Raw genomic sequence first — 25,583 nt, 5'->3', positions numbered from 1 at the left:
TCTCTGAATTATACAGTTATATTACTACAGCAAATGCAAGAAATTATCCCATTTCAGAATGCATCTAAAATAGTCACCCACACTATACCCATTACTACTTCATGCTTTCCATACCATTAAAAATTTGGGTAGCAAACTTTCATCAGTAAAGTCGATACGGAAAAGAATCTAAATATATACAAGCTGGCTGAAACCCCCACCAAGTGGGAGAAACGAAGGGTATGGTGCCCACAAGCACGCAAACCCCAGACCGGTCGGAACCAGAAGGTTGATGATGCGGACTCCCACTTACCTCACCATCAACCAATCAGAATGTCCATGAGCTGATGGCGCCCTCTTTGAACCATTACTATAAAACTCCTCACTACCCCCTCCAGGTCGGGACACGCAGTTTTGAGGGCATTAGCCCCCTGTGGCCCCCTTTGCCTGGCAAAGCAATAAGCTGTTCTTTTCTACTTCACCCAATAAACAAACAAATATGCAAGCTGTATTTATTACAAGATTTTGAAAAAAACTTTAAAAATGCTTCACTAAAAACAAAGGAGCATGATTTCTGTTAGGTGGTGCCACTTTTAAGATTATGATAGCTGGCAAGAAAAGATTAGAATAAGAATCCAATGTGATGTGTGATGCTGGAAAAAACAGATTAACTTCCTCTTAAGTCACCTCCTCTGTAATTATTTCGCAAACTAATGTGAGATTATATAAGGGTGTGAAGGAGTTGAGAATAAGTTTGAGGATAAATCTGCAGGAAGTGACGTTATTTGGGCAGAAAGTGCCTTCTTAAATGAACGTCTCTTTTCGTGTCACCCTTACCAAGTAAAAGTTATTTATAAATTCTCCAGCTGGGGAGAAATATGGAGTCTAGACTCAGCAAAAGTGAGTCAAAAGTCAAATTTACTTTCACACAAAGGTCTCCCATCTTGATGGCTCTGGAGACACTGGAGGCTCATTAATGAAAGCAGGCCTCCCCTATGGCTCCATATGTAGTTTTTTAAAAACACATCTTCCCCTTCCTCTGTTCTCTCCCTTTCTAGTATCTCTGTAGACCTCTCCTCTTCTGCCAGACACCCGAAGGCCTTGCTTAATTCTGAAAAGTAATCAGAGCTTGTGTACTGGCCTGGTAAAACTGAACTAACTAAAACACAAAGCTCCACAACTCTGCTCCCATGCCAGTAAAGAAGGATTTTCCTGGCTGGCGTCTGATCTTGAACTTGGCATAGTGAGAGGCAGCCTACGGGGAAAGAGCTCTCTAGCGGGCTGCCTTGAACACTTTTAGTTGCTTCTCTTAAATCAGCAGCAAGGCAAGAAGAGGAGAATACATGGACCCTCCAAAAAGTTGTTAAAGGAGACTGCCTCCTACACAAAGCCCAAACTTAGGTCAACATGATACAGTACATTGTTAACAACTTATATGTTCTCTGCCATTTCTTCCTATCAACTTCCTAAATGCAGTCCTTGCATGATGGCTAAGGATTCTGACAGGAATACCTGAATGTTTCTGAAATACTGAATCTCCATGATTACCAAGCTGTTCGTACACACCTCTTAGATCCAAACCATACTGTGCTCAAGTCTGCCATCCAGCAGGCCTCTGAAACCTTCCCTATTTCAGATGATACAGGTCTCTGAACTTTGAAACAACTCACTCTGACACTGAACTGGGTAATGCTGCGTTCAAAAAAATGTGTGAATGATCTGACTTAACATGCAAGGACATGGAAGACTGAGGCTACGTCTTATGCCTGTTATTACCCGACTTCACTTTTAAGTGCCTAGCACAGTTCTAAGCACATAGTAGGTGCTCAATATTTATCTAGTTAAAAAAATAGACATTAAGGCTGTAGTTTATTATACCCTCAGGGTGTGTGTATGTTATTATTAATGACTATAATATTTAGTTCTGAAAATGAAACTCATCAGTACAAGGCTACAGAAGTTAGTGCACAAATATGTTTCATCCTCAAATTCATATAGGACATTCAAATACAGGATGTATAATTTTATGGTCCCACTGTGATCCTCTATATGTGTAACAAGAAGGTTAAAAGCATAATACAAGTGTGAAATAGTTGATGAATTATTTTAAAATTGATTTTTCATTTAAACTATAGTTTTTGCTGCCAATGTGAAATATAAATGTATTTGTATATGTTTGGAAAATAAATGATTTGTGACATGTACTGGTCACTTGTGCTCCAATGGCAAAAGACCCCTTGGTCATCTAAACAAATATTCATAACATTCCTGAACTTTAATATCTAAAAAGTGCTTTAAAAGCAAGTATTTATATAATGAACCATACATTTCTCACCATTAAATAATCAAGCCTAAAAAAATTGATCGTAAAAACACTTTTTGAAACCACATATAATATGCTAAAAGATTAACATGCACTATTAAGTTGATATCCCCCACTCTGCTGGAATGATAAAGGAATTTTCTATTTTCATTTACTTCATGAGGAAAAAAAATAACTTCAAGCACTACCCTAGGCCAAAATATTTGGCTTCTACAGTTTTGAAGAAATAGATCTATTTAGTTGGACTGCTGTGCATTTTTTTAAATGCTCACAGAATAGAAAGCAGAAAAAAGCAGCTGTTTTATTCAGCTATTCACAGTAGAGGATATTTATAACCTGGTCATTAAAACACTTATTTCATAAGCCATTCCTAGAATATGGCAATAGCTGTCACATAAAATACTGCTTTTTAATTATATTCATAAGAATAGGCATTTCATCTGTTTAAAAAAAAAAAAGAAGGGAGAAAAGAAAAATAGCCCCTCGCTGGGTACCCTTTATCCTTAAAACAGAATGGTAAAGAAAGTCTCAGACTTGGTTTTCCACCATCACCCTCCAGAGCATGTCAGAAAATGCAACGAACTTCGAAGAGACTAGAATCACATTCAGACTTTCTTTGAAAGTAGCTACAATGAGCACTCATTCTTTTTCACAAATGCCAAATTAGGTTACTTCTTGAAGTATATCATCCAGTAAGAGCCAAAGAACCTGTTATCCAATTGCAAGCTATTTTTTCTTTTCTCAAAAATTTTCATTAAAAAATACACTCTCAAATTTAGAATGTTTCTCACTTCCATCATGGTGGTACAATAAAAAAAACATTTATTTCGTTATAAAAAGTATTTGGTTATAAAGAGTAACTGAATGGCAGAAAGCAATCTCATGGTCTTGATTTTCCTGTGCATATTTTCAGAATTGGGGCAGAACCCTGTGCCACACAAAGGATAATTCTTCCTCCTCAAGAGAAGGTCCTAAATTAACAATATATCTTTATGTGCATCTGCACAAACACACAAATATACAACAAAGTCCCCTGACTCTTCATTCTTCTACTACCTTAGTGATGTTTCCAAATATTTGGTGAAATCCAGAGGCAACTGAGTAGCAACTTCACTACAATGTCTTTCGATTAGTTGACTTATCTCTTCACTTAAAAATGAATCCCCTTGTAAAACTTTATCCTGAAAAAATATTTAAAATATGAGTTAAAAGTTTGCTTATGCCATAAGCAAAAGCCAAGCCGTGAGCAAAGTTAAAAATGGCAACAGCTGACACCAAACTAACACATGAAACATAACGACAGGTTCTGGGTCAGGTCTTGGACATATCAGCCATATCCTACATGGAATGAAACAGTCTCCTGACTGTCTCTATAGAATTCCAACCCCAGAAATCCATCCTACCATCAACTCTGAACACGAAACAAGCAAGTTGAAATCAGGTATTAAGAGACATATTAATTTAGTTTTTATTTCATCCTTTAAAACAAATAATGAAAATTATCACATACCTTCCTTTTGGAATCTGAAGATTCAACAGGAGGATTGAATGTCATTGCTGCCATGCTATAAGCCTCAAAAAGTTCTGAAGCAGATCTATAATCACAAATATAAGAAAAGTAAAGACACCACCATATCTGTGTAACTTGAAAATGTTTAGATTATACCCAGAGAATGAGATCGTACCCAGAGAAAACAATTAGATTGTACTCATTATTCTAAACCTATATATAACATAGTCCTGCTTTCATTTTTGTTTCTTTTTTCTCATTAAAATCTTCTTTGTCCCAGTTTTATTTTCTTCCAGTTTTATTCAGATAAAATTGACATACAGCACTGTGTAAGTTTAAGGTGTACAGCATGATCTGACTTGCATACATCATGAAATGAATTACCACAATAAGTTTAGTGAACCTCCATCATCTCAAACAGATACAAAATTAGTGAAACAGAAAAAAAATTTTTCCTTCTGATGAGAACTCAAGATTTATTCACTTTACTTTCATATATAACATACAAAAGTGTTAATTCTATTTATCATGTTGTATATTACATCCCTAGTACTTATTTATCCTATAATTGGAGGTTTGTACTTTTTGACTGCCTTCATCCAATTCCCCCTTCTGGTAGCCACAAATCTGATCTCTTTTTCTATAAGTTTGTTTGTTTTTGAAGTAAAATTGACCTACAACTCTGTTAGTTCCTGTTACACAACATAGTGATTTGATATTTCTATACATTTCAAAATGATCATCACAATAAGTCTACTTACCACTTGTCATCATACAAAGATATTACATAATTATTGACTATATCCCCCACACTGTACATTTCATACCTGTGACATTTATTTTGCAACTGGAAGTTTGTACCTCTTAATCTCCCTCACCTATTTCTCTCCTCTTCCTAACCCCCTCCCCTCTGGCACCACCTGTTTGTTCTCTGTATTTATGACTGTTTCTGTTTTGTTTGTTCATTTGTTTTGTTTTTTAGAGTGAAGTCATACAGTATTTGTCTTTCTCTGACTTATTTCACTTAGCATAATTCCCTCTAGGTCCATCCATGTTGTTGCAAATGGCAAGCTTTAGTTCTTTTTTCTCATGGCTGAGTAATAGTCCATCGTGTGTACATATACCTCATCTTCTTTATCCATTCATCTGCTGGTGGGCATTTAGGTTGCTTCCATATCTTGGCTATTGTAAATAATGTGGCAATGAACTAAGAATGCATATATCTTTTCTAATGATTGTTTTTGTTTTCTTTGGAAACCAACAAAACACACATATAAAGTAAATCATAAATCCCCAAGTTATGACATCATTATCCAACTAAATCCACCTCAGAGAGGTCTGGTATACATTTAGAAATACACGTCTGGACAAAAAGAAGGCTGAGCAAAAAGCCCTCAAGCTCAATATGATCAAATCCCAACTCAACCAGTTATGTGAACGACTGCAACTAAGTGTAAGTTAGTCATGAGAGCATAAGGCATGGAGTCATCTTCCACGGATTTCAATCAGCTCAACCCTTCAGTTGCTTGCCTGGATTAAAAGCAAGGAGAGGCCAATCAGGACAGAATAAATGTATATACCCATGCATGTAAATGAATCCTTAATGATTTGAGATTGGTTCATATTCACAGCAAGGGATGCAATCAGGCTCGCACCCCAAGCTCTACTCCCCGGGGGAAGCCCATCAAGAGCCTCCCTTCTCAAGCCTTTGGGATAAATCCACTCATCTTCCTCCAGAAAAGGAAACTTCTGGCATAAATGAGGCAAATGGTGAAGACCTCTGACAAAAACATGCCAGAAAAGGATTGTGAAGAAGTGACAAAGAATCATTTTCTCCTTTTCCTTTTGAAAAACAAAGCTGGGGTACAGGTGGGAAGTAGGAGGGATGAAAGAAGTAAATGGCCATTTTACTATTTAATAAGAGCAAAGGTTATCTCTATCCTCCCCAGAAGGAAAAGGGTTTACAGCAAATTACAATTTATGTCTCATTTAGAGAGGGATACAGCTGACTACTGCCTTGTAAAAATATAAACCTGTTTCGTCAAACCTCTCAGTATTTCAAGAGAAGCTAGAAATGATTTTTAGGTGAATTCTTCCAATATTTTAAAGATACCAACCAATTAGATTCTTGTTCAGACACTGAAGAGGCCAGAAAATCTTGCCTACAGGTCACTTGTCTGTGATCTCTGATTTAAAGAAACCAGTGGGCTTGCAAAGGAGGGGAAAAATCTGCAACAAAATATTAATTCTGAGTGATGGGAGTATTACAAGGGTGTCATACCATTTTCTCTTCTTTTCTGTATAACTGAAGTATTTCCTAGTTGATTTTGTGGGGGAAAAAACGATAATTACTACTGTTTCAACTTCTCTGTAGGAATTTTTTTCAGATCAAAAAGTTGTGGGAAAAGAAACTGCTTTCAGAAGGACGCTTTTCCCCATTTGGAAGCGTGTAAGGTGAATGCTGGAAGCGCCAGTCCAAACTCTCACAGGTCGGGGGCACTGAACAGAGATGGCTACGAGGGCCAAGGAGAGAAAGTGCTCCCTTCTGGGTGGCAGTGTTCAAGGCACTTCTTTTCTCTCCCTCCTCACTTCTCCCTTTCTTGTCCTAGCAGAACCATTCGGAGGGGGAAAAAAAAAGGTTCTGTGGATGGACTCATGGACCTTCACATAAAGCAGATATGGCATCATCTTATTAAATACTGAACCTAAGTAATGAGCATATGGGGGTTCACTGTTCTTTCTACTTACCTGTATGTGTGAAACTTTTTATGACCAAAAAAAAAGGTTAAGTAATTACTCAAAACAAACTAACAAAATCACAGTCAGCAATGTTTTCTCTTTGGAATCATTCAGGAATATGAAGTGGACGAAGTCCAGATAACCAACCGGCACTTTACATTTTGAAATCTATTACTTTGTAAAACAGACTTCTCATAGTCAAAACAGCTATCAACTGAAATTTTCAGTTCTATAATAAGGCAATGCTAAATACTACCTTCGGCTCAACTCTGGTTTGAGCGCTTCCGAACCTTCAGAAGGGGCTCCAGCGATGAGGTGAGCTGCAAATCTCTGCACTATGGGATGGTAATGTCGCTGAAGGGGAAACAGGACAACCATATTTTGCACAGGTCAGTATTTTATAAGACACTAGCTACACTTTAATAAACATTAATTTTTTTTTTTTCGGTATGCGGGCCTCTCACTGTCGTGGCCTCTCCCGTTGCGGAGCGCAGGCTCAGCGGCCATGGCTCGCGGGCCCAGCCGCTCTGTTCCGCGGCATGTGGGATCTTCCCGGACTGGGGCACGAACCTGTGTCCCCTGCATCGGCAGGCAGACTCTCAACCACTGCGCCACCAGGGAAGCCCAACATTAATTTTTTTAAAAAACCACATATGAATATGTAATTCATTAGAACCACATACCTAGAGAAAAAAAACAGTATCTTTGCTCACAAGATTCCAACACAAATCTGTTTGATGACCAAGTTACCAGTGAAGTAGCTTAGTCTTGCTTTTACAGTATGAAAAGAAGAATCAAAAGGCAATTTCTCTTTCAGTGTGAAAAAAGTTAGTTTACAGCAGATTTCCTGATACATATTTCCACCATAATCCTGCTGTCCGCAACGTAGGATCACAACGTAGGTGAAACCCTCTTGAAACTGGCAGGCCGCAGGCCTCTGGAAGTCCCCCTGAATAAGACCCAATACAAATGTGCCTGATAACATATCTTCTATTCTGAATAGTGTCAGGGAGTGACTTCAAGAAATCTCACCGCACAATACTGAAATCACTTTCTGCTTACTTAGAAAATGCATCTCAACATCTTAATAATAAGAGCAAAGTGAAATGTAGAGTATTTAGACAGGATTTCTAGGAAAGGCCGTCCCAGAACAAAATATGTGAAGTTCTCTGGCAATTATAACTACTTGGGGGAAAAACTGAAAAAGCCCTCACTAAAAGGGGAGGTGGGGCTCTTACCCTCAGTGCGTGCAATTCCCAAAGAGCAGTGTTCTGAGCATTGCAGTACTCAGGTTCATCCAGCTCAGGAAGGAAAACTCCACTACCCTGAGATTCACTGTCAAGCAACAGATCTGTTTTGGGGAAAGTCTGCAAAAATGTCACATAAAAAGAAGGATTAATTAAAGTAACATTATTAATTTTAAGAATGTTATTGGATTCTGTACTTTTACTTAAGAGCTATAAGCACATGCACTTTATTTTTTTTAACATCTTCATTGGAGTATAACTGTTTTACAATAGTGTGGTAGTTTCTCCTTTACATCAAAGTGAATCAGCTATACATATACATATGTTCCCATATCTCTTCCCTCTGTGTCACCCTCCCTCCCCCCCTCCCTATCCCACCCCTCTAGGTGGTCACAAAGCACAGAGCTGATCTCCCTGTGCTATACGGCAGCTTCCCACTAGCTATCCACCCTACGTTTGGTAGTGTATATATGTCCATGCCACTCTCACTTCGTCACAGCTTACCCTTCCCCCTCCCCATATCCTCAAGTCCATGCTCTAGTAGGTCTGTGTTTTATTCCCATCCTATCACTAATCTCTTCATGATATTCTTTTTCTTAGAGTCCATATATATGTGTTAGCACACGGTATTTGTTTTTCTCCTTCTGACTTACTTCACTCTGTATGACAGGCCCTAGGTCCATCCACCTCACTACAAATAACTCAATTTTGTTTCTTTTTATGGCTGAGTAATATTCCATTGTATATATGTGCCACATCTTCTTTATCCATTCATCTGTTGATGGACACTTAGGTTGCTTCCATGTCCTGGCTATTGTAAATAGAGCTGCAATGAACATTTTGGTACATGGCTCTTTGAATTATGGTTTTCTCAGGGTATATGCCCAGTAGTGGGATTGCTGGGTCGTATGGTAGTTCTATTTGTAGTTTTTTAAGGAACCTCCATACTGTTCTCCATAGTGGCTGTATCAATTTACATTCCCACCAGCAGTGCAAGAGGGTTCCCTTTTCTCCACACCCTCTCCAGCATTTATTGTTTCTAGAGTTTTTGATGATGGCCAATCTGACCGGTGTGAGATGATATCTCATTGTAGTTTTGATTTGCATTTCTCTCATGATTAATGATGTTGAGCATTCTTTCATGTGTTTGTTGGCAATCTGTATATCTTCTTTGGAGAAATGTCTATTTAGTTCTTCTGCCCATTTTTGGATTGGGTTGTTTTTTTGTTATTGAGCTGCCTGAGTTGCTTATAAATTTTGGATATTAATCCTTTGTCAGTTGCTTCATTTGCAAATATTTTCTCCCATTCTGACGGTTGTCTTTTGGTCTTGTTTATGGTATTCTTTGCTGAAGCACATGCACTTTATACCTAGTTTTAATTTTTGCAATTTAAGTTTATTCCACAAGAGAACAAAGGAATATTAGCTTGCTTTGAAAAGAATTAATTTTATCTTGCAAAAGAAAACAGATATTCTTTCACTCAGCAACCCCACTTTTAGGAAACTTTCCTATAGAAATAATTACATTAGATACACTTATAAGAATATTCACTATAGCATCATTTATAATAGCAAAAAAGGAAACAACTTACATCCATCAAAAGAAAAATGCAAAGTGTAAAAGCCAGACTGCCTAAATTTAAATCCCATCTCTGCCACTTACTAGCAGTGTCACTTTAGGCAAGTTTCTTAGTCTCTCTGGACCTCAGTTTTCCCCATCTATAAAATGGTAACAATAATAGTAGCCATTTCACAGAGTTGTTATGAAAATTGAGTTAATTTTTGTAAAGCATTGTAACAGTAGAACTCACACAGTAAGAACTATGTAAGTATTTGTTAAACCAGTAGTCATTAAAGAGACCAAGCAGCTGTATTTGTACTGACACAAAATGTGTTCATCACCATTTAGTGTTAAAAAAGAGTTGTAGAACAATATTGTATATCATCATCCCCTCTCCATTAAAAAAGAAAAAAGTTTTGTTGTTTGTTTAGTGTACACATTTATAAATGAATTTTTTTTTTTTTTTTTTTTTTTTTTTGCGGTATGCGGGCCTCTCACTGTTGTGGCCTCTCCCGTTGCGGAGCACAGGCTCCGGACGCACAGGCTCAGCGGCCATGGCCCACGGGCCCAGCCGCTCCGCGGCATGTGGGATCCTCCCGGACCAGGGCACGAACCCGTGTCTCCTGCATCGGCAGGCGGACTCTCAACCACTGCGCCACCAGGGAAGCCCATAAATGAATTTTTTTAAGTCTTCTGGAAGGATACCCACCAAATCGTAAAAATGGAGAGTGTCAGTAGGGGTGGAATGCTTTCCTTTTGTAATTTTATGTACTTCTTTTATCACCTTGTCTTGTTGCAAGTGTGAATTACTTTTATAATTAAAATAATAATGTAAATGGGGGAAAAAAACACACATCAAACAAAACACCATTGTTGCACTGTAAGAACTTACCTCTATTCATTTGCATCACTACTTACATGCATTAATATTCTGTTAGTGGCTAAAATTCCAATGCTTGAATTTGGAAGCACATGAAGAGCAAGGGTACAAAGGCGCTTGATGAAGGCAAGGGCCCGCTGCTGAGAAACTTGCTTTCTGCGCTTAGTCAGCATGACGTCAAGGCACTGGAGGACGATCTCAACACCTTCATTCGTAGCACCTAAAACAGCAGATATGCCCTTTGGGGCTGTTCTCATTACTTTTTCATTATGCAACTTCACTGAACTTTGGAAAAATCCAAGAGGAGCCTGTCGCACCTGTCCCACATCATTTCCCTAACCAATGAAGCAGTGCCAGACTGCTCACACGATGATGTGAGTTGCACTGCATCTCCAGTCAATTCCAAAAGTTCTCTCACTCCAAGTCTCACTTAAGGTTAAATACAGATGTGTAGCACTGGCAGGCCAGCATTTTATATACCTGCTCCTATTTCTCAATTCTCATTGACTATAATTCCAGTCACAAAATATTCTTAGAAGATAAAGATTTATTAAAGACACATTATCTAAACATACATACCTGCATGTAACTTGAACAGTGTTTTGTAAAGATGTGTATAGAATTTCATTGGATCAATATTCAGAACATCACCTTTGAAATGACAACAAAAATTAGGTATGTTAAAGCCTCCAAAGGCAAAGTAAACAAAACTTAATCAAGAAAATATCTTACCTTGCCCAGAAAGAACATGAAAAGCAGTCTGGACACAGTGAAGACTTTCTTGATAGCTTAGGTCCTTAAAACGAAGAGGAAAAAAAAAAAGGATATTAAGAATAATTATAATTTGTATCTTTAAAAGTAATTCATGAGTAGAGTTACTTACACCAGACTCAATGAGAGAATGTAGAACTACTAATAAATCATCAAAAAACTCCACATTTATAAGGTGAGCAAACCTAGAATCAAACAAAACTTAGTTAAAAGGTAACCTAAAAATAGATACAAAGCAGTTAAAAATTAAACCTGACTTTAAAACTATATTTTCAATATTACTTATTTCAAAATGTTAGCTATGATGGAGATGATGGTGATTACCGATACTTTTCATTAATTCAGACTGGGCTCTTGGACAATTCATCCACGACTGGACACTATACTCAGCAGGAATATGTGAGGCACTAAACAAACTAAATATATTTCAAAAATACTCCTACCCAGAGAAAGAAGCTGCTAAGAGCAAACAAGTTCTCTGAGTCAAGTTGACCAGGTGTCCAACAATGTTCTAAGTCACAAAGGAGTCAGCAGTTACAGCTTCTAGGAAAATGGGGCAGGAAGAAGGAAAGGAGGAAAGATTTTGCTATTAATAAGAAAATGGACCCTATGAAAGCTTTTAAAAAGAAAAGAAAAAATGTTGGAGCTAGTGTCTAGTCCAGGCTCAGCAATTAATTACCTATATAATCCTAGGTAAGAGCTGACTATCCTGGCCTTCTATTTCTAAAAATAACTGAGATCACTCAATAGAGTTAAAGAGAAAGAATCATGTGAGCTACTAAATGTCAGAAGACTGTACATTATAAACTATCAAGCACTGAAGTAGTTAAAGTCAGGATATCTCTTCAATATTAGTGCAAGAGCCTTTGACACTGTAAATCTTAGAAGAAGGAAGAACCTCAGAGGTCATATATTCCCTATGTATTGGTACAACCTTTTTGGGAAGTAATATGGCAATATTTATCAAAATTTTAAATGATCATACTCTTTGACCTAGCAATATGTGCACATAAGTACATTGAAGATATTTCCAGTGTAGCACTGGGGACTGACCAAATAAAGCATTAAATATCCATGACATGGAGTATTATGAACTTAAAAAAAAAAAGTGGGTCTATATGTGCTAACATGGAAGGATACCCAGAATAACTGTTTACCCAAAAAAAAAAGGAAGTTACAGAACAGTATACATTTGTGTGAAAGATTCAATTTGTATGAAAGAAGGCAGGTGGGCAGATTTACTGATATAGGAAGGAAGGGAACTTGTGATCTTTTAATTCTTAATTGCATTATTTGAATTTTTTTAATGAGCATGTATTATTAAAAATTTGTTTAAATAAAGAAATTGGTCATTGGGACTTCCCTGGTGGCGCAGTGGTTGAGAATCTGCCTGCCAATGCAGGGGACACAGGTTCGATCCCTGGTACAGGAAGATCCCACATGCCAAGAAGCAACCAAACCCATGCACCACAACTACTGAGCCTGCGCTCTAGAGCCCGTGAGCCACAACTACTGAGCCCATGCGCCACAACTACTGAAGCCCACGTGCCTAGAGCCCATGCTCTGCAACAAGAGAAGCCACCACAATGAGAAGCCCGCGCACTGCAACAAAGAGTAGTCCCCACTCGCCACAACTATAGAAAGCTCACGCGCAACAACGAAGACCCAACACACAAAAACAAAAAAGAAAAAAAGAAATTGGTCACTGAAAAAAAAAAACAACAGTTCCTACCTAAGGTAAGAATAATCCCTTCTCTTCCCCCCGGCCCCGGTACGCGGGCCTCTCACTGTCGTGGCCTCTCCCGTTGCGGAGCACAGGCCCCGGATGCGCAGGCTCAGTGGCCATGGCTCACGGGCTCAGCCGCTCCGCGGCATGTGGGATCTTCCCGGACCGGGGCATGAACCCGCGTCCCCTGCATTGGCAGGTGGACTCGCAACCACTGCGCCACCAGGGAAGCCTGATCCCTTCTCTTTGAACCTCTGACCAACCTCTCTTTCAATGACAAGAACCACACTGTCTTATAAGGCAAAGCATCTCATCACGAAATAGCTACAGTCATTAGAAAGTAATTCCTTCTACACTGAACCAAATTTGCCTTTTCTCTATCTTCCAGACATTAGTCCTATTTCTAAAGCTGTGCTGTCCAACGTAGCCACTGGACACTAGGGATTTGAAATGTGGCTAGTCCAAACTGAGATGATGTGCTATAATGTAAAATATATACCACGTTTAGAAGATACATTATGAAAAAAGCTATGCCAAATATCTCACTAATGTTTAATCTCATTAATGTTTTGACATTAATGTATGTCAAAATAATGTTTTAGATACAATGAGTTCAACAAAATATATTTAAGTTAATTTCATCTGTTTCTTTTTCCTTTTCAATGTGGTTAACAGAAAATTTTAAATTTCCTATGTAGTTCACACTATGTTTCTACTGGATAGCACTGTTCTACAGGACGATACCTCAAATAATTGTAGATAACTATCCTGACAACCATTATTCTGGCTGACATCCCCCAGTAGGTTCATTAGTGTTGACAGAATACAAAAAGACCTATCTTAAGAGGAACAGATTATGCAAGACTAAAAACTGACTACAGAACAGAAGGAAACCAGAACTGAGGGATGAACCCTTAGGGACAGTGAGAACTAAGTAATAAGTAGGAGGAAAGAGTTAGCGAAGGAGATTTTTTAAATAAAAGGTTTGAGATGAGAAAACCAAAAAAGTGCAGTGTTATGAACAGTTTCAAGGAAAAGCTGGTGACAAATAAAAAAGGAATGAGAACTAAGAAGGACACCGGGTCATCATTAGTGAACCCTGTTTAAAATTCATGGCTACCTCAGTCTTATTTATTTAGGAAGAATCTAAAAGGCTTCAACCTACAGAGCCCTTACTTGGCAAGACCTTCCAGAACTGCTGGCAGGAGAGGTGACCTCTGGGCCTTCTTCAATATTCTGAAGTAGGTCACAAACACGATATTCAGAGTCTCCGTGTGCTGCAGAACAGACAAAATGACTTCAGTATAAGCTAGTATACTTTCTCCCGAGTTATCACAACTACAGCTTTCAAAACTCAACCTTTTCTGTGCTTTCCCATCACTCCCCACTATTCAATCTTAAGAGCTTCAACAAAGCAGAATGAAGATACACATCCTGTGATTTCCTAAAACTAGCATCATCGATCACATTATCATTTCTTACACATCACGTTATCTAAGCCTCATGAAATAAACCAGTCATACAACCGCAAGTTGAAGCAATAAATCTCTAGTTGAAATCATTTAACAAAACATTTTAAAAGCATAAGAAAACGTGAAACTGCCTACCAGTTTAAGTTTTTTCTCAGTATTCTCCGAAGCTTCTGCCTCCCGAAGCTCTCTCTCTAGTTTCTCTTCTGCTTTCTTCCACTGAAAATAGATTAAAAAAAAAAAAAAAAAAAAGAATGAAAAAGCTAGCTTCAGAGAGGCATTATGTCAATATTATGAAACACACACAATAATACCACAGACCATCTATAAATATAAGCAAACATAGAAAAAATGGGTAAGAAGCATCCATAAACCAAAGTTATGACAGTGGCTGCCTCTTAGGAGGAAGGGAGAAGAATGGGACTGGAGAAGGGACAAAGGGACTCCAACTCTATCACCAATGGTTCCTTTCTTTTCAAGAAAGAAACTGAAGTATATTAATACTTGCTCAATCAGAATGGTAAATACATGGGATATATTATACTACTCTCTGTAATTTTCTGTAATTTAAATTTTTTCAAAAAAAAAAAAAAGAAAGGAAGGACATTCTGAGCCCAGAAATAATTCTTACTGTTAAATCATCTATAATGTGGAAACCAGTCATCAACAATGCTTCCCAAACTCATTTACATACAATGCATAAAACCAGATACTATACATACAGAAATTCAACAGAAAACCAATTTTTTTTCCACTCCCTTATGCTGTCAGAGCAGCAAACAATGGTTGCTAAGCTGCCTGAGACACTGGGGACTGACTGAGGAATGGCGTTTCCTTCCCTCACGTGAAGTTGTTAAAGAGCTGCTTATTGGGTCTTTGTTTCCCCACTGTAGCCACATACATGCTGTTCCTAACAGGCACATCCAACTTATATTAGGATAGTATGGTACAAATAATTTAAATATTTACCTTCACTTGTTAACAATCATTAAGTCTATTTTGATATTCCTGTCTTATTTTCAAAATTTATTAGACACATTCAAAGATGGATCTCCCTGGAAATTATTTTTTCCTTTGTTTTTATAACCCATTTGATAACCCCAGTAAACTGTTTAGAAATGTTTTGAGAAGTGATCATAATAATGGTGGTGGTGGTAACTAATGGGTATAAAGTGTGCCCAGCGCTGCACGCTCTAAGTGCTTTTCCTATGTCATTATATTTAAACTGCACAATCACCCTGCAAGGTAGGTGCTATTATTAGCTCCATTTCTCAGAATATTAAAAAAATGTTTCCAAAGCCTCATAGTAAATAAACAAAAGCCTGGAATTTCAACCTAGTTTTCAAATACAAACCAACAGAGAAAGGAGATTCGACTAAAACCTACTTTGTTGCCAACTTCATATGAATGCATCCTTTCTGTTAAGGAAGGAATCTGTGTTATCACAATGAATCTAAGAGGCTCTCAAAAGCCAGCATGGGGACTTCTCTGGTGGTCCAGTGGTTAAGACTCCGTGCTTCCAACACAAGGAGTGCGGGTTAGATCCCTGGTCGAGGAACTAAGATCCTGCATGCCGAGCGGTACGGTGTGGCCAAAAAAAAAAAAGCCAGCACAGCAAGAAAACCTTTTCATCTACTCTCTCTTTGCTAATGAACTGTCTAAGTTGATTTAATAAAACATTTCTTTGCAATAACTGGGGAAAATAAAATTCTCTAAATATCAGATTTTAAAATATTTATATTTATAACTTAATTATGATTTTTACCTGTGCCTATATTATGATTTTAATCTAAAATCAATTAAAACAAAAAAGGAAATCAATCAAACCTTTCTCTGCATTCTTGATAGAGTTTTTCTCTTTTCCTTGAAAGTCATGAACTTTTTTTGTTTATTAGTATCCTCTGTATCTTTTTTTACTTCTACTTCTTTGATCCTTAGGCACAAGAATGTTTTTAACATCTATTATTGAAGAAAACACAAATACACAGCTTAATATTTATATTGTCCTCAAATACTTTAAACAGAATAAGCATTCAACAGTGTTATTCCTTGCTTCATGCCAAAAAAAACCCCAAAAAACAAAAAACTTTGAAAAATCTTTTATCACATTTTACACAAAGTTCTCTTATCTTTTTGTTAAACGTATCCGGTAATTTTTGTCTATGAAAGGACACTAGTATTTGGCTAAATACACATAATATCACTTTGCAGTGGAATCAGAACAAGGAAGAGAGACCACTACCTGGCCCTGGTAGATAGGATTACAAAGAGTAGACAGGTCAGAAAAAGGTTTGGACCAGTATGGGAGAAGACGATATTTATTAGACATTTCTAAACCAGCTTTAAATTCCCAAACCTGATTCCGTTTTGCAGTTAACAGTTCTAATCTTTTTTTCCCAACAAAAAAAATAACATGAAGACTAGTGTTATTAAGACAACTTATTCTTCAGGCCTGTGGGTCTCCAACTTTAGCAAACATCACAATCACCTGGACGGCTTGTTAAAGCACAAAAAGCTAGACCCCATCCCCAGAGCTTCTGATTCAGCAGGTCTGCAGTGGGGCCCCAGAATTTGTGTTTCTAATCACCAGCTCATGCTGGTCCAGGGACCACATGTACTATTGCCTTAAGCCATTCAAAAAAGTTCAGAAACTAATTTAGATACGGATGTACTGTGTGCTACAGCAACCATCCAAACACAAAGACAAAAGGGGTTTAAAATCCTACGTTTTCTGGGGAAGAAACCACTCTACTGACCTGCAGTCACAGCAGCATTCTTGGAGAATAAAAGAACTACTGGGCTTCCCTGGTGGCGCAGTGGTTGAGAGACCGCCTGCCGATGCAGGGGACGTGGGTTCGTGCCCCGGTCCGGGAGGATCCCACATGCCGCGGAGCGGCTGGGCCCGTGAGCCATGGCCGCTGAGCCTGCGCGTCCGGAGCCTGTGCTCCGCAACGGGAGAGGCCGCAGCAGTGAGAGGCCCGCGTACCACAAAAAAAAAAAAAAAAAAAAAGAACTACAGGTTTGTATTCTTTTGAGGTTCCAATATGTACATTTGGAAGAGAGCTGAGAACTTCATTTAAAGCACATAATGAAAACAAGGAAGAACTAAAAGCATAAACACTGAACCTGAAGTCACTCTAGGTCTCAGGAAGATTTTTTTGTAGGTGTTCTATGTGCTCATAAAATATCACCCACAAATGAAAAACAACAAATCAAAGAATGCGGCACATGGTCAGCTAATCTTTGGTAAGGGAACCAAGAATACACAATAGGGAAAGAATAGTCTCTTCAATAAATGGTGTTAGGAGAATTGGATATCCACATACAGAAGAATGAAACTGGACCTTTACCTTACAAGTCACAAACATTAATTCAAAATGGATTAAAGACTTAAATGTAAGACCTGACACCACAAAACTCCTAGAAGAGAAAACATAGAGACAAAGCTCCTTGACATTGGTCTGAGCATTAATTTTCTAGATATGACAGCAAAAGCAAAAACAAACAAGTTAGACTACATTAAACTAAAAACCTTCCACACGCAAAGGAAACCATCGACAAGATGCAAAGGCAACCTATGGAACGGCAGAAAATATCTGCAAATCATGTATCTGATAAGGGGTAATAGCCAAAATACTAAGGAGCTCAAACAACTCACAGCAAAAAACAAATAACCTGATTTGAAAAAGAACAAAGGACCTAAAAACACATTTTTCCCAAAGAAGACAAACAACAAATGACCAACAGGTAAATGAAAAGATGCTCAACAGCACTAATAAACATGGACATGCAAATCATAACCACAGTGAGATACCACCTCACACCTATTAGAATGGCTATTATGAAAAAGACAAGAAATAACAAGTGTTAGTGAGGTTGTGAAGAAAAGGAAACCCTTGTACACTGTTGGTGGGAATGTAAATTGACACAGCCATTATGGAACAGTATGGAGGCTCCTCAAAAAATTAAAAATACAATTATATGATCCAGCAATTCCCCCTTCTGGGTATATATCCAAAGGAAATGAAATCAGTATCTCAAAGAGACATCTGCACACCCATGTTCACTGCAGCACTGTTCACAAAAGCCAAGATATGGAACCAATCTACATGCCTGCCGGAATAAAGCAAATGTGGGATATACATACAATGGAAATTATTCAGCCTTAAAAAGAGGGTCCTGTCATCTTTGATAACATGGATGAACCTGCAGGACATCATGCTAAGTGAAATGAGCCAGACACAGAAAGATCAATACTGTATGATCTCAAAAAGTCGCACCCACAGAACCAGAGAGTAGGATGGTGCTTGCCAGGGGATGGAGGAAATGAGGAAATCCTGGTCAAAGGATACAAACTTTCAATTATAAGGTAAGTTCTGGGTAATAATACTGTATCATAGACCTGAAATTTGCTGAGAATAGATCTTAAGTATTCTCACCACAAAAAAAAGGTACTATGAGAGATGATGGATGTGTTAATTAACTTGATTGCAGTAATCATTTCACAGTGCATACATACATTAACTCATCACATTGTACACCTTAAAAAAAATCACATTACTATACAAAGTATATATATACCAAGCAAACAAAGAAATACCAAGAAAGTAAAGAAAGCAGTTTATATTCTAGCATCATTAAAATGAAAGTGTTTCCCTATGGCCAATTTCATGTTCAAGCCTTATTCCCTGATTACTCTAAAATTCTGAGTAATACTTAAGCCCAATATTTGTAATTTTAGCAGTTCAACTAAAATTATCAGCTATAAGGGATGAAAAGAATTTGACGGCAAAGGAAGAAGACTTCAAAATTAGGAAATAAACCGGTAAAAAAAAAAAAATCAGCTTAACAATCCAAACATGACTAAAAATTAATGAAAATATCTAAGACCCAAATGAAGAAACCTATAAAACTTCACTTAAGAACATAAAAGAAAATGGCAAGATACTTGATATTCTTGAATATAAAAAAATCAGTTCTGTAAAATAAGTAATTAAAATGCAAAATTTCTATAAAGCAAAAAGATAACACAAAATTAAAGGACAGAGCAACAAATAAATATTTGCAACTTATATAACAGAGACTTAATATCCTTACTATGTAACTTAAGCTCAACAAACACACAGAGCTTTTGTTTCTTTTGTTCACTACTTTATCCCCAACACCTAGAACAGTGCCTAGTACATGGCTCATATTTATTCAAATATATGCACATTTTAAAAATTATTATATGTCTTTAAGAAAGTCAAAATACCTGAGGAGAAAAACTGGCAAACAATACAAACAGGCAAAAAATTCAAATGACTAATAAATGTATGAAAGGAAGTAAAACCTCACTAATAAAAATATGTAAACAAAATAATATACATTAAGTTATGTAATTTTTTACCTACAAGACTAACAAAGATTAAAGAGTAAAAATATTCAACACTGGGTAGGTTGTGGGGAAATGTCACTCCTATCACTAGTGGGAACACAAGTGATCAAATGTTTCTGGAGGACAATTTGGCATTAGCTCTCAAACATTGACATGTGTATACTGTTGGATCCAGTATCCACACTTTAGAAATTTAACTCACAGAATACTCACACAAGTGTGAAAAAATAACGTGGCCAAAACATTCTTCTCTATGTTGACTGTAACAGCAAAAATCTAGAAACAACTCAGCCATCCATCAAGTAGGGACTATATATTATTCACATAATGGAATACTACAGCAGACGTTAAAAAGAATGGGATAGCCCTATACATTAGTCCACAATACATTAAATGAAAACAGCTCAGGAATAGTCACCAAAGTATAAACCCATATTTTTATTTTAAAATACAAAGTATGTCTCTATCTGCATAGAAAAACATCTAGAAGGATACACGCTGAACTGTTATGACTGGTTACTTCTGGGGAGCACTTCCACTTTATATCTTACACATCTATAAAAAATAAATCCCTCATAACAACTGAAAATTAACTTCATAATTTAAATACAAACACAATACAAAGTGAGAAAAAAAAAGGCTTACCTCTGGCCTAACTTCGTAATTTCTGCCTTTCACAAAACCAGAAATCACTTTAATTACACCCAGTGATGCTTGGCCTAATTTATCTTGTTTAAAGAGTTTCTTTACTGCTTCACAACACATTTCAGATATCTGAAAAATAAAATGTTACACTAAACCAGTGTTTCTCAGCCTCAGCAGTACTGACATTTGGGGCCAGATAATTCATTGTTGTGGGGCCCTGTCCTGTGCATTGGAGGATGTTTAGAAGCCTCCCTGACCTTTATCCACCAGAAGCCAGCAGCAACAATCCTCCATCACCACAGTCATGACAATCAAAATGTGTGCAGACACAGCCTGAAGAAGAGGGCAAAACCACCTCCTATTCAGAACCACTTCACCAAGCTTACGTTCAAACAATTTTCCTGAAGAGACAGTATTTAACAAAGGACCCCATTTTAGCAATAAATAATAGCGCCAAAAGAATTTTGAGAGAGAGAAAAAAAATAATCACATCGTCTATGATTTTCCGTTAAGGACGACAGCAACAAAAGCAACCCACCAATTTTGACATGTCATTCATGAGAGGAACAATCAGTACAATGATGTTGTTGTGAAAGTTGAAATGAGGCAGGGCCACCAGCAGCTCACACAGGCTCTTCACAGCCACCTCTGCCAGTCCCTTGTAGGCCTTTAAGGAAACCACGTTACTTTTCTTCAGCTTCCTTTGCTTCCAGTCTAATCAAGAGATAACTGTAGTTACTTTACTCATTGGCTAAAGTTTCAATTAGTTTGTTTTACAGTAATAAGCAGTAATATGAAAAATCAACATACCATGTGACTTCTTAAATATGAGCTGGCTACACTTAGACTCAAGTACAGATGTTACCATTAAATCTGCCTACCACATCCTCGTCTACACTTAGACTCAAGTACAGATGTTACCATTAAATCTGCCTACCACATCCTCGTCTACACTTAGACACAAGTACAGATGTTACCATTAAATTTGCCTACCATCATCCACCCTCTGACTAACCACAATGACAAGAATCTTGGCTTTCCATAAGCATCATTTCCCCTGGCTTCTTGCTGATGCTCACTGTGGTATCTTTACCCAGGAGGTCCAAAAAAAGTTTAATTTCTCCTTCAAAATAATTGATGATTCACAGTACCTCTTTTCTAGAAACTTCTACATACATATTCTGTTACTATAACACAGTATCTTGAATATGAGAATATGAAAATATGCTGATTTTTTTTTCTAGAATAGGTTCAAGGTCTGCTCCTACATCATACACAACCAGAGATGTGAAGGACAGTATAGAAGACAGCGGCTTTGCTTCATTTTATTTTTATTATTTATTTTGGTTTTTTGGCTGTGCCGTGCAGCATGTGGGATCTTAGTTCCCCAACCAAGGATAGAACCCGTGTCCCCTGCAGTGGAAGCGTGGAGTCCTAACCACTGGAGAGCCAGGGAATTCCCTAGTGCCTTTGTTTTAAACTTGCTTCTCATATATGTGATTTTTCCTCAGACTGTATTCACCATAAGTAAGAATGATACCTTCTATTTACTTAAAAGTGATAAGACTTTATAATGGATGGGTGAATGGACACACAAAATGTAGTGTACACATACAATGGGATATTATTCAGCCTTAAAAAGGGAAGATAGTATTGACACGTGCTACAGCAAGGATGAATCTTGAAGACATTATAACAGACAGACAGACAGGTAGCTCAATAGGTAAATAAATAAATGCTAGTATGTAGGTTCCAGTCGGGATGCCAGAGCACAGAAGCAATGCCCATGCCACCCTCCCCACCTCCACGTCGTTACTGGGCCGACAGATTAAGTAGCTCTGTTGCAGCTGAGCTAGCAGCTGGGTGATCCTCAGACCCAGCACCGAGTAAAGGAGCCCAAGTGAGTCAGGTGAAAGCACCTCGCCTTGGCAATGAAATCTCTTCCCCATTCATGCCTGAATGTCTCCCATGTACTTCCTCTTCTGAACGAGGAGAAAGAGAACAGGGTTTGATAGAGGAGTTTATCATCCCGATAATCTTAAGTCCATTTTCAAGGCACTCACTACAACCAGTTCACATTATCTTTCTCCCCTGACTACCCCCTTCAAATAAAAACCAGTAGAATATATATGTCAGTGCTACTCTCTCACTTCATCCCAGCCTACCTTTCCCCCTCCCCTTGTCCTCAAGTCCATTCTCTATGTCTGTGTCTTTATTCCTGTCCTGCCCCTAAGTTCATCTACCAAATGCAAAATAGCTAGCTAGTGGGAAGCAGCCGCATAGCACAGGGAGATCAGCTTGGTCCTTTGCGACCACCTAGAGCGGTGAGATTAAGGAGGGTGGGAGGGAGACACAAGAGGGAGGGGATATGGGGGTATACGTATGCATATAGATGATTCACTTTATTATACAGCAGAAACTAACACAACACTGTAAAGCAATTATACTCCAATAAAGATGTTAAAAAAAAAAAAAACCCTCAAAAAAAAAACAGTAGAATAAAAATAAAAAAAAAAACAGTAGAATAAATTCTAGCCATTCATGAATTCAAGAAACATACAACTACTTACTAGGTAAAGAACTGCAGCAACAATAATACTAATACTGATAGCTGATAAAGCACAGTGCCTAGTATAGGCACTATAATTCTACTTTATATCTATAAATTAATTCACTACTCACAACAAACCTATGAGGTAAAGTACTATCCTTATTCCCATTTTATAGACAGGAAAAGCTGAGGCACAGAGAGATTAAGTCCTTTGCCCACCACATAGGTATTAAGAGGTGAACCAGAATTTGAACCCAGGAAGTCTGACTCTATAGACTCTGCTCCTGACCATACACTATATGACTCTCAACACACAGGACAGAATATAGAATTCACATTCCTGATCAAAGCTAAGTCTGTTACATACTTTTAAGATATTTTTAATATACCTTTAACCATTTGCTCCAGATTTTCCAAGTAAAATTTATATTGGCTAACCAGGCCTTCTTCAAATTCTCTTAACTTTTGGGTTTCTTTGCGGATCTAAAAAGACCAAAAAAGATGATTTTCTTAAATCAAAATACTGAAATCCATTTTTAAATTAGCACAAAATATGAGTGTCCCCACTATTTCTCCAATCTCTAGCTATGCAAAATTTTCAGCTTATTTTGTGTAGTAATTATATACAGGATTACTATTTACAATAGCCAGGACATGGAAGCAAACTAAGTGTCCATCAACAGATGAATGGATAAAGAAGATGTGGCACATATATATAATGGAATATTACTCAGCCATAAAAAGAAACAAAATTGAGTTATTTGTAGTAAGGTGGATGGACCCAGAGTCTGTCATACAGAGTGAAGTAAGTCAGAAAGAGAAAAACAAATACTGTATGCTAACACAAATATATGGAATCTAAAAAAAAAAAAAAAAAAAATGGTTCTGATGAACCTAGGGGCAGGACAGGAATAAAGACGCAGACGTAGGAAATGGACTTGAGGACACGGGGAGGGGGAAGGGTAAGCTGGGATGAAGTGAGAGAGTAGCAATGACATATACACACTACCAAATGTAAAATAGATACGTAGTGGAAAACAGCTGCATAGCACAGGGAGGTCAGCTCAGTGCTTTGTGACCACCTAGAGGGGTAGGATAGGGAGGGTGGGAGGAAGACACAAAAGGGAGGAGATATAGGGATATATGTATGCATATAGATGATTCATTCTGTTATACAGCAGAAACTAACACAACATTGTAAAGCAATTACATTCCAATAAAGATGTTAAAAAAAATTATACCCAGCATTACCTTGGTAGATTTTTCTGCCTCTGTTAGGGGTCGTATTTTATAAGAAGGAGTAATGTCTTTAAATAACTCCATTAGAGAAACTATCACCAGCTTTCGAACAGTAACAGCCACGTCAGGATCCTGTTCCATCAGCATGGAACGTAATTCTTTCAATTTTTTAATCTGTTAAAGAAATAACTTATACGGCTAGAGAAATGGCAAGACAATTATAAACAAAAGACAACAGCCTCACATCTGGCACAATAAATGGAATTCACACAATGGCTCACAGTCTAGTACAGCCACACACAACTACAGACACTGTTCACATTTACAAAAGATATATCACTAAAGCTATAAGTTCATCATATTTTTGTTAAATAAGCAGTTAGAAAAAATATACTTTAAAAAGTATAAATTTATTAATCTACCTATTTTTAGAAATTTTTTTATTGGGTTTTATTTATGATGCTTTTTTAAATTGAAGTATAGTTGATTTACAATGTTTCAGGTGTACAGCAAAGTGATTCAGTTTTATATATATATATAAAAACATATATTTTTCAGATTCTTTTTCATTATAGGTTATTACAAGATACTGACATAGTTCCCTGTGCTATACAGTTCCTTGTTGTTTATCTACTTTATATACAGTAATCTATATCTGTTAATTCCAAATTCCTAATTTATCTCTCCCCTGCTCCTTTCCCCTTTGGTAACCATAAGTTTGTTTTCTATGACTGAGTCTACTTCTATTTTTTAAATAAGGTCATTTGTATCATTTTTTTAGATTCCACACATAAGTGATGTCATATATTTGTCTTTCTCTGTCTGACTTACTTCACTTAGTCTGATAATCTCTAGGTCCATCCATGTTGCTGCAAATGGCACTGGGTTTTCCTAAAACATGTGTGTCCTATTTCCCTAAAAACACTTTTTGAAATATATTAAAATGTTACATACATCAATCAAGTATATTAATCACCTATACATGAACTAATCAGGAATTAAATATAAGGTATCCACATTTAGTTTCAACAAGACTCATATAGAGATCATTTGTATTACGTGATGAAGAAGTGAAAAACTGATTTCAACAAATGTGCTTGACTGGATGAACTACCACTGCCTGCTGGAGTGCTTTGCTATCTTGAGGATGCGCTGGTTGGTCAGAAATGTTTGCCATACACTGGTGAAGAGGACAAATATGCCACCAACTATTTGCAACCCTAACTTGTATGAAATGCGCATGAGGATCCAGAGTTAGAAGCCCTGGGTTCCAATCTAGTAGCTGTTAAAATATGAAACAACTTGAATTTGTAAGCCTTAATTTTTCCACTGTAAAATGAGATCAATAGCTCTTGTCTCTATGGTTTCATACTGATTATATGAGATCATACTGGTGAGAAATATTACAAATTCCCCTCCCCAATTCTGCTCCAGACCTTTCCCCTCACTTTATTAGAAAAGGACAAGTACTACAGCAAAGCATACCCATACGAATTTTTTTCTATAAATGTAAATAATCTATTTTATCATTCAATAAACAAATACTCATCACAGTAGGATGCTGGG

General features: G+C 37.4%; 1 protein-coding gene across 4 annotated transcripts in view; it reads right to left on the bottom strand.

The window, feature by feature from the left end:
• Positions 1–25,583, bottom strand: part of NOC3L (NOC3 like DNA replication regulator) — a 47,981-nt gene that overhangs the window by 11,767 nt on the left and 10,631 nt on the right. For 2 of the 4 annotated variants that reach the window (XM_067025028.1, XM_059054493.2), the window contains exons 7-21: positions 24,030–24,191; positions 23,168–23,261; positions 20,766–20,941; positions 20,228–20,356; positions 16,033–16,164; positions 14,344–14,424; positions 13,913–14,013; positions 11,123–11,195; positions 10,972–11,035; positions 10,819–10,890; positions 10,278–10,459; positions 7,790–7,918; positions 6,808–6,905; positions 3,813–3,897; positions 3,359–3,483 (exon numbers count right to left, since the gene is read on the bottom strand). In XM_067025028.1, coding sequence (XP_066881129.1) covers positions 3,359–3,483; positions 3,813–3,897; positions 6,808–6,905; positions 7,790–7,918; positions 10,278–10,459; positions 10,819–10,890; positions 10,972–11,035; positions 11,123–11,195; positions 13,913–14,013; positions 14,344–14,424; positions 16,033–16,164; positions 20,228–20,356; positions 20,766–20,941; positions 23,168–23,261; positions 24,030–24,191 — 1,703 coding nt within the window. Of the gene's footprint in view, positions 1–3,358; positions 3,484–3,812; positions 3,898–5,929; positions 6,042–6,807; positions 6,906–7,789; positions 7,919–10,277; positions 10,460–10,818; positions 10,891–10,971; positions 11,036–11,122; positions 11,196–13,912; positions 14,014–14,343; positions 14,425–16,032; positions 16,165–20,227; positions 20,357–20,765; positions 20,942–23,167; positions 23,262–24,029; positions 24,192–25,583 lie in introns of all 4 variants that reach the window. The other 2 variants (XR_010838862.1, XM_067025029.1) reach the window with 2 other exon arrangements.

This window comes from Kogia breviceps, chromosome 2 (genome assembly GCF_026419965.1).
Source record: "Kogia breviceps isolate mKogBre1 chromosome 2, mKogBre1 haplotype 1, whole genome shotgun sequence".
NCBI classification, from domain to species: domain Eukaryota; kingdom Metazoa; phylum Chordata; class Mammalia; order Artiodactyla; family Physeteridae; genus Kogia; species Kogia breviceps.
This window is presented reverse-complemented; position numbering and strand designations above follow the sequence as displayed.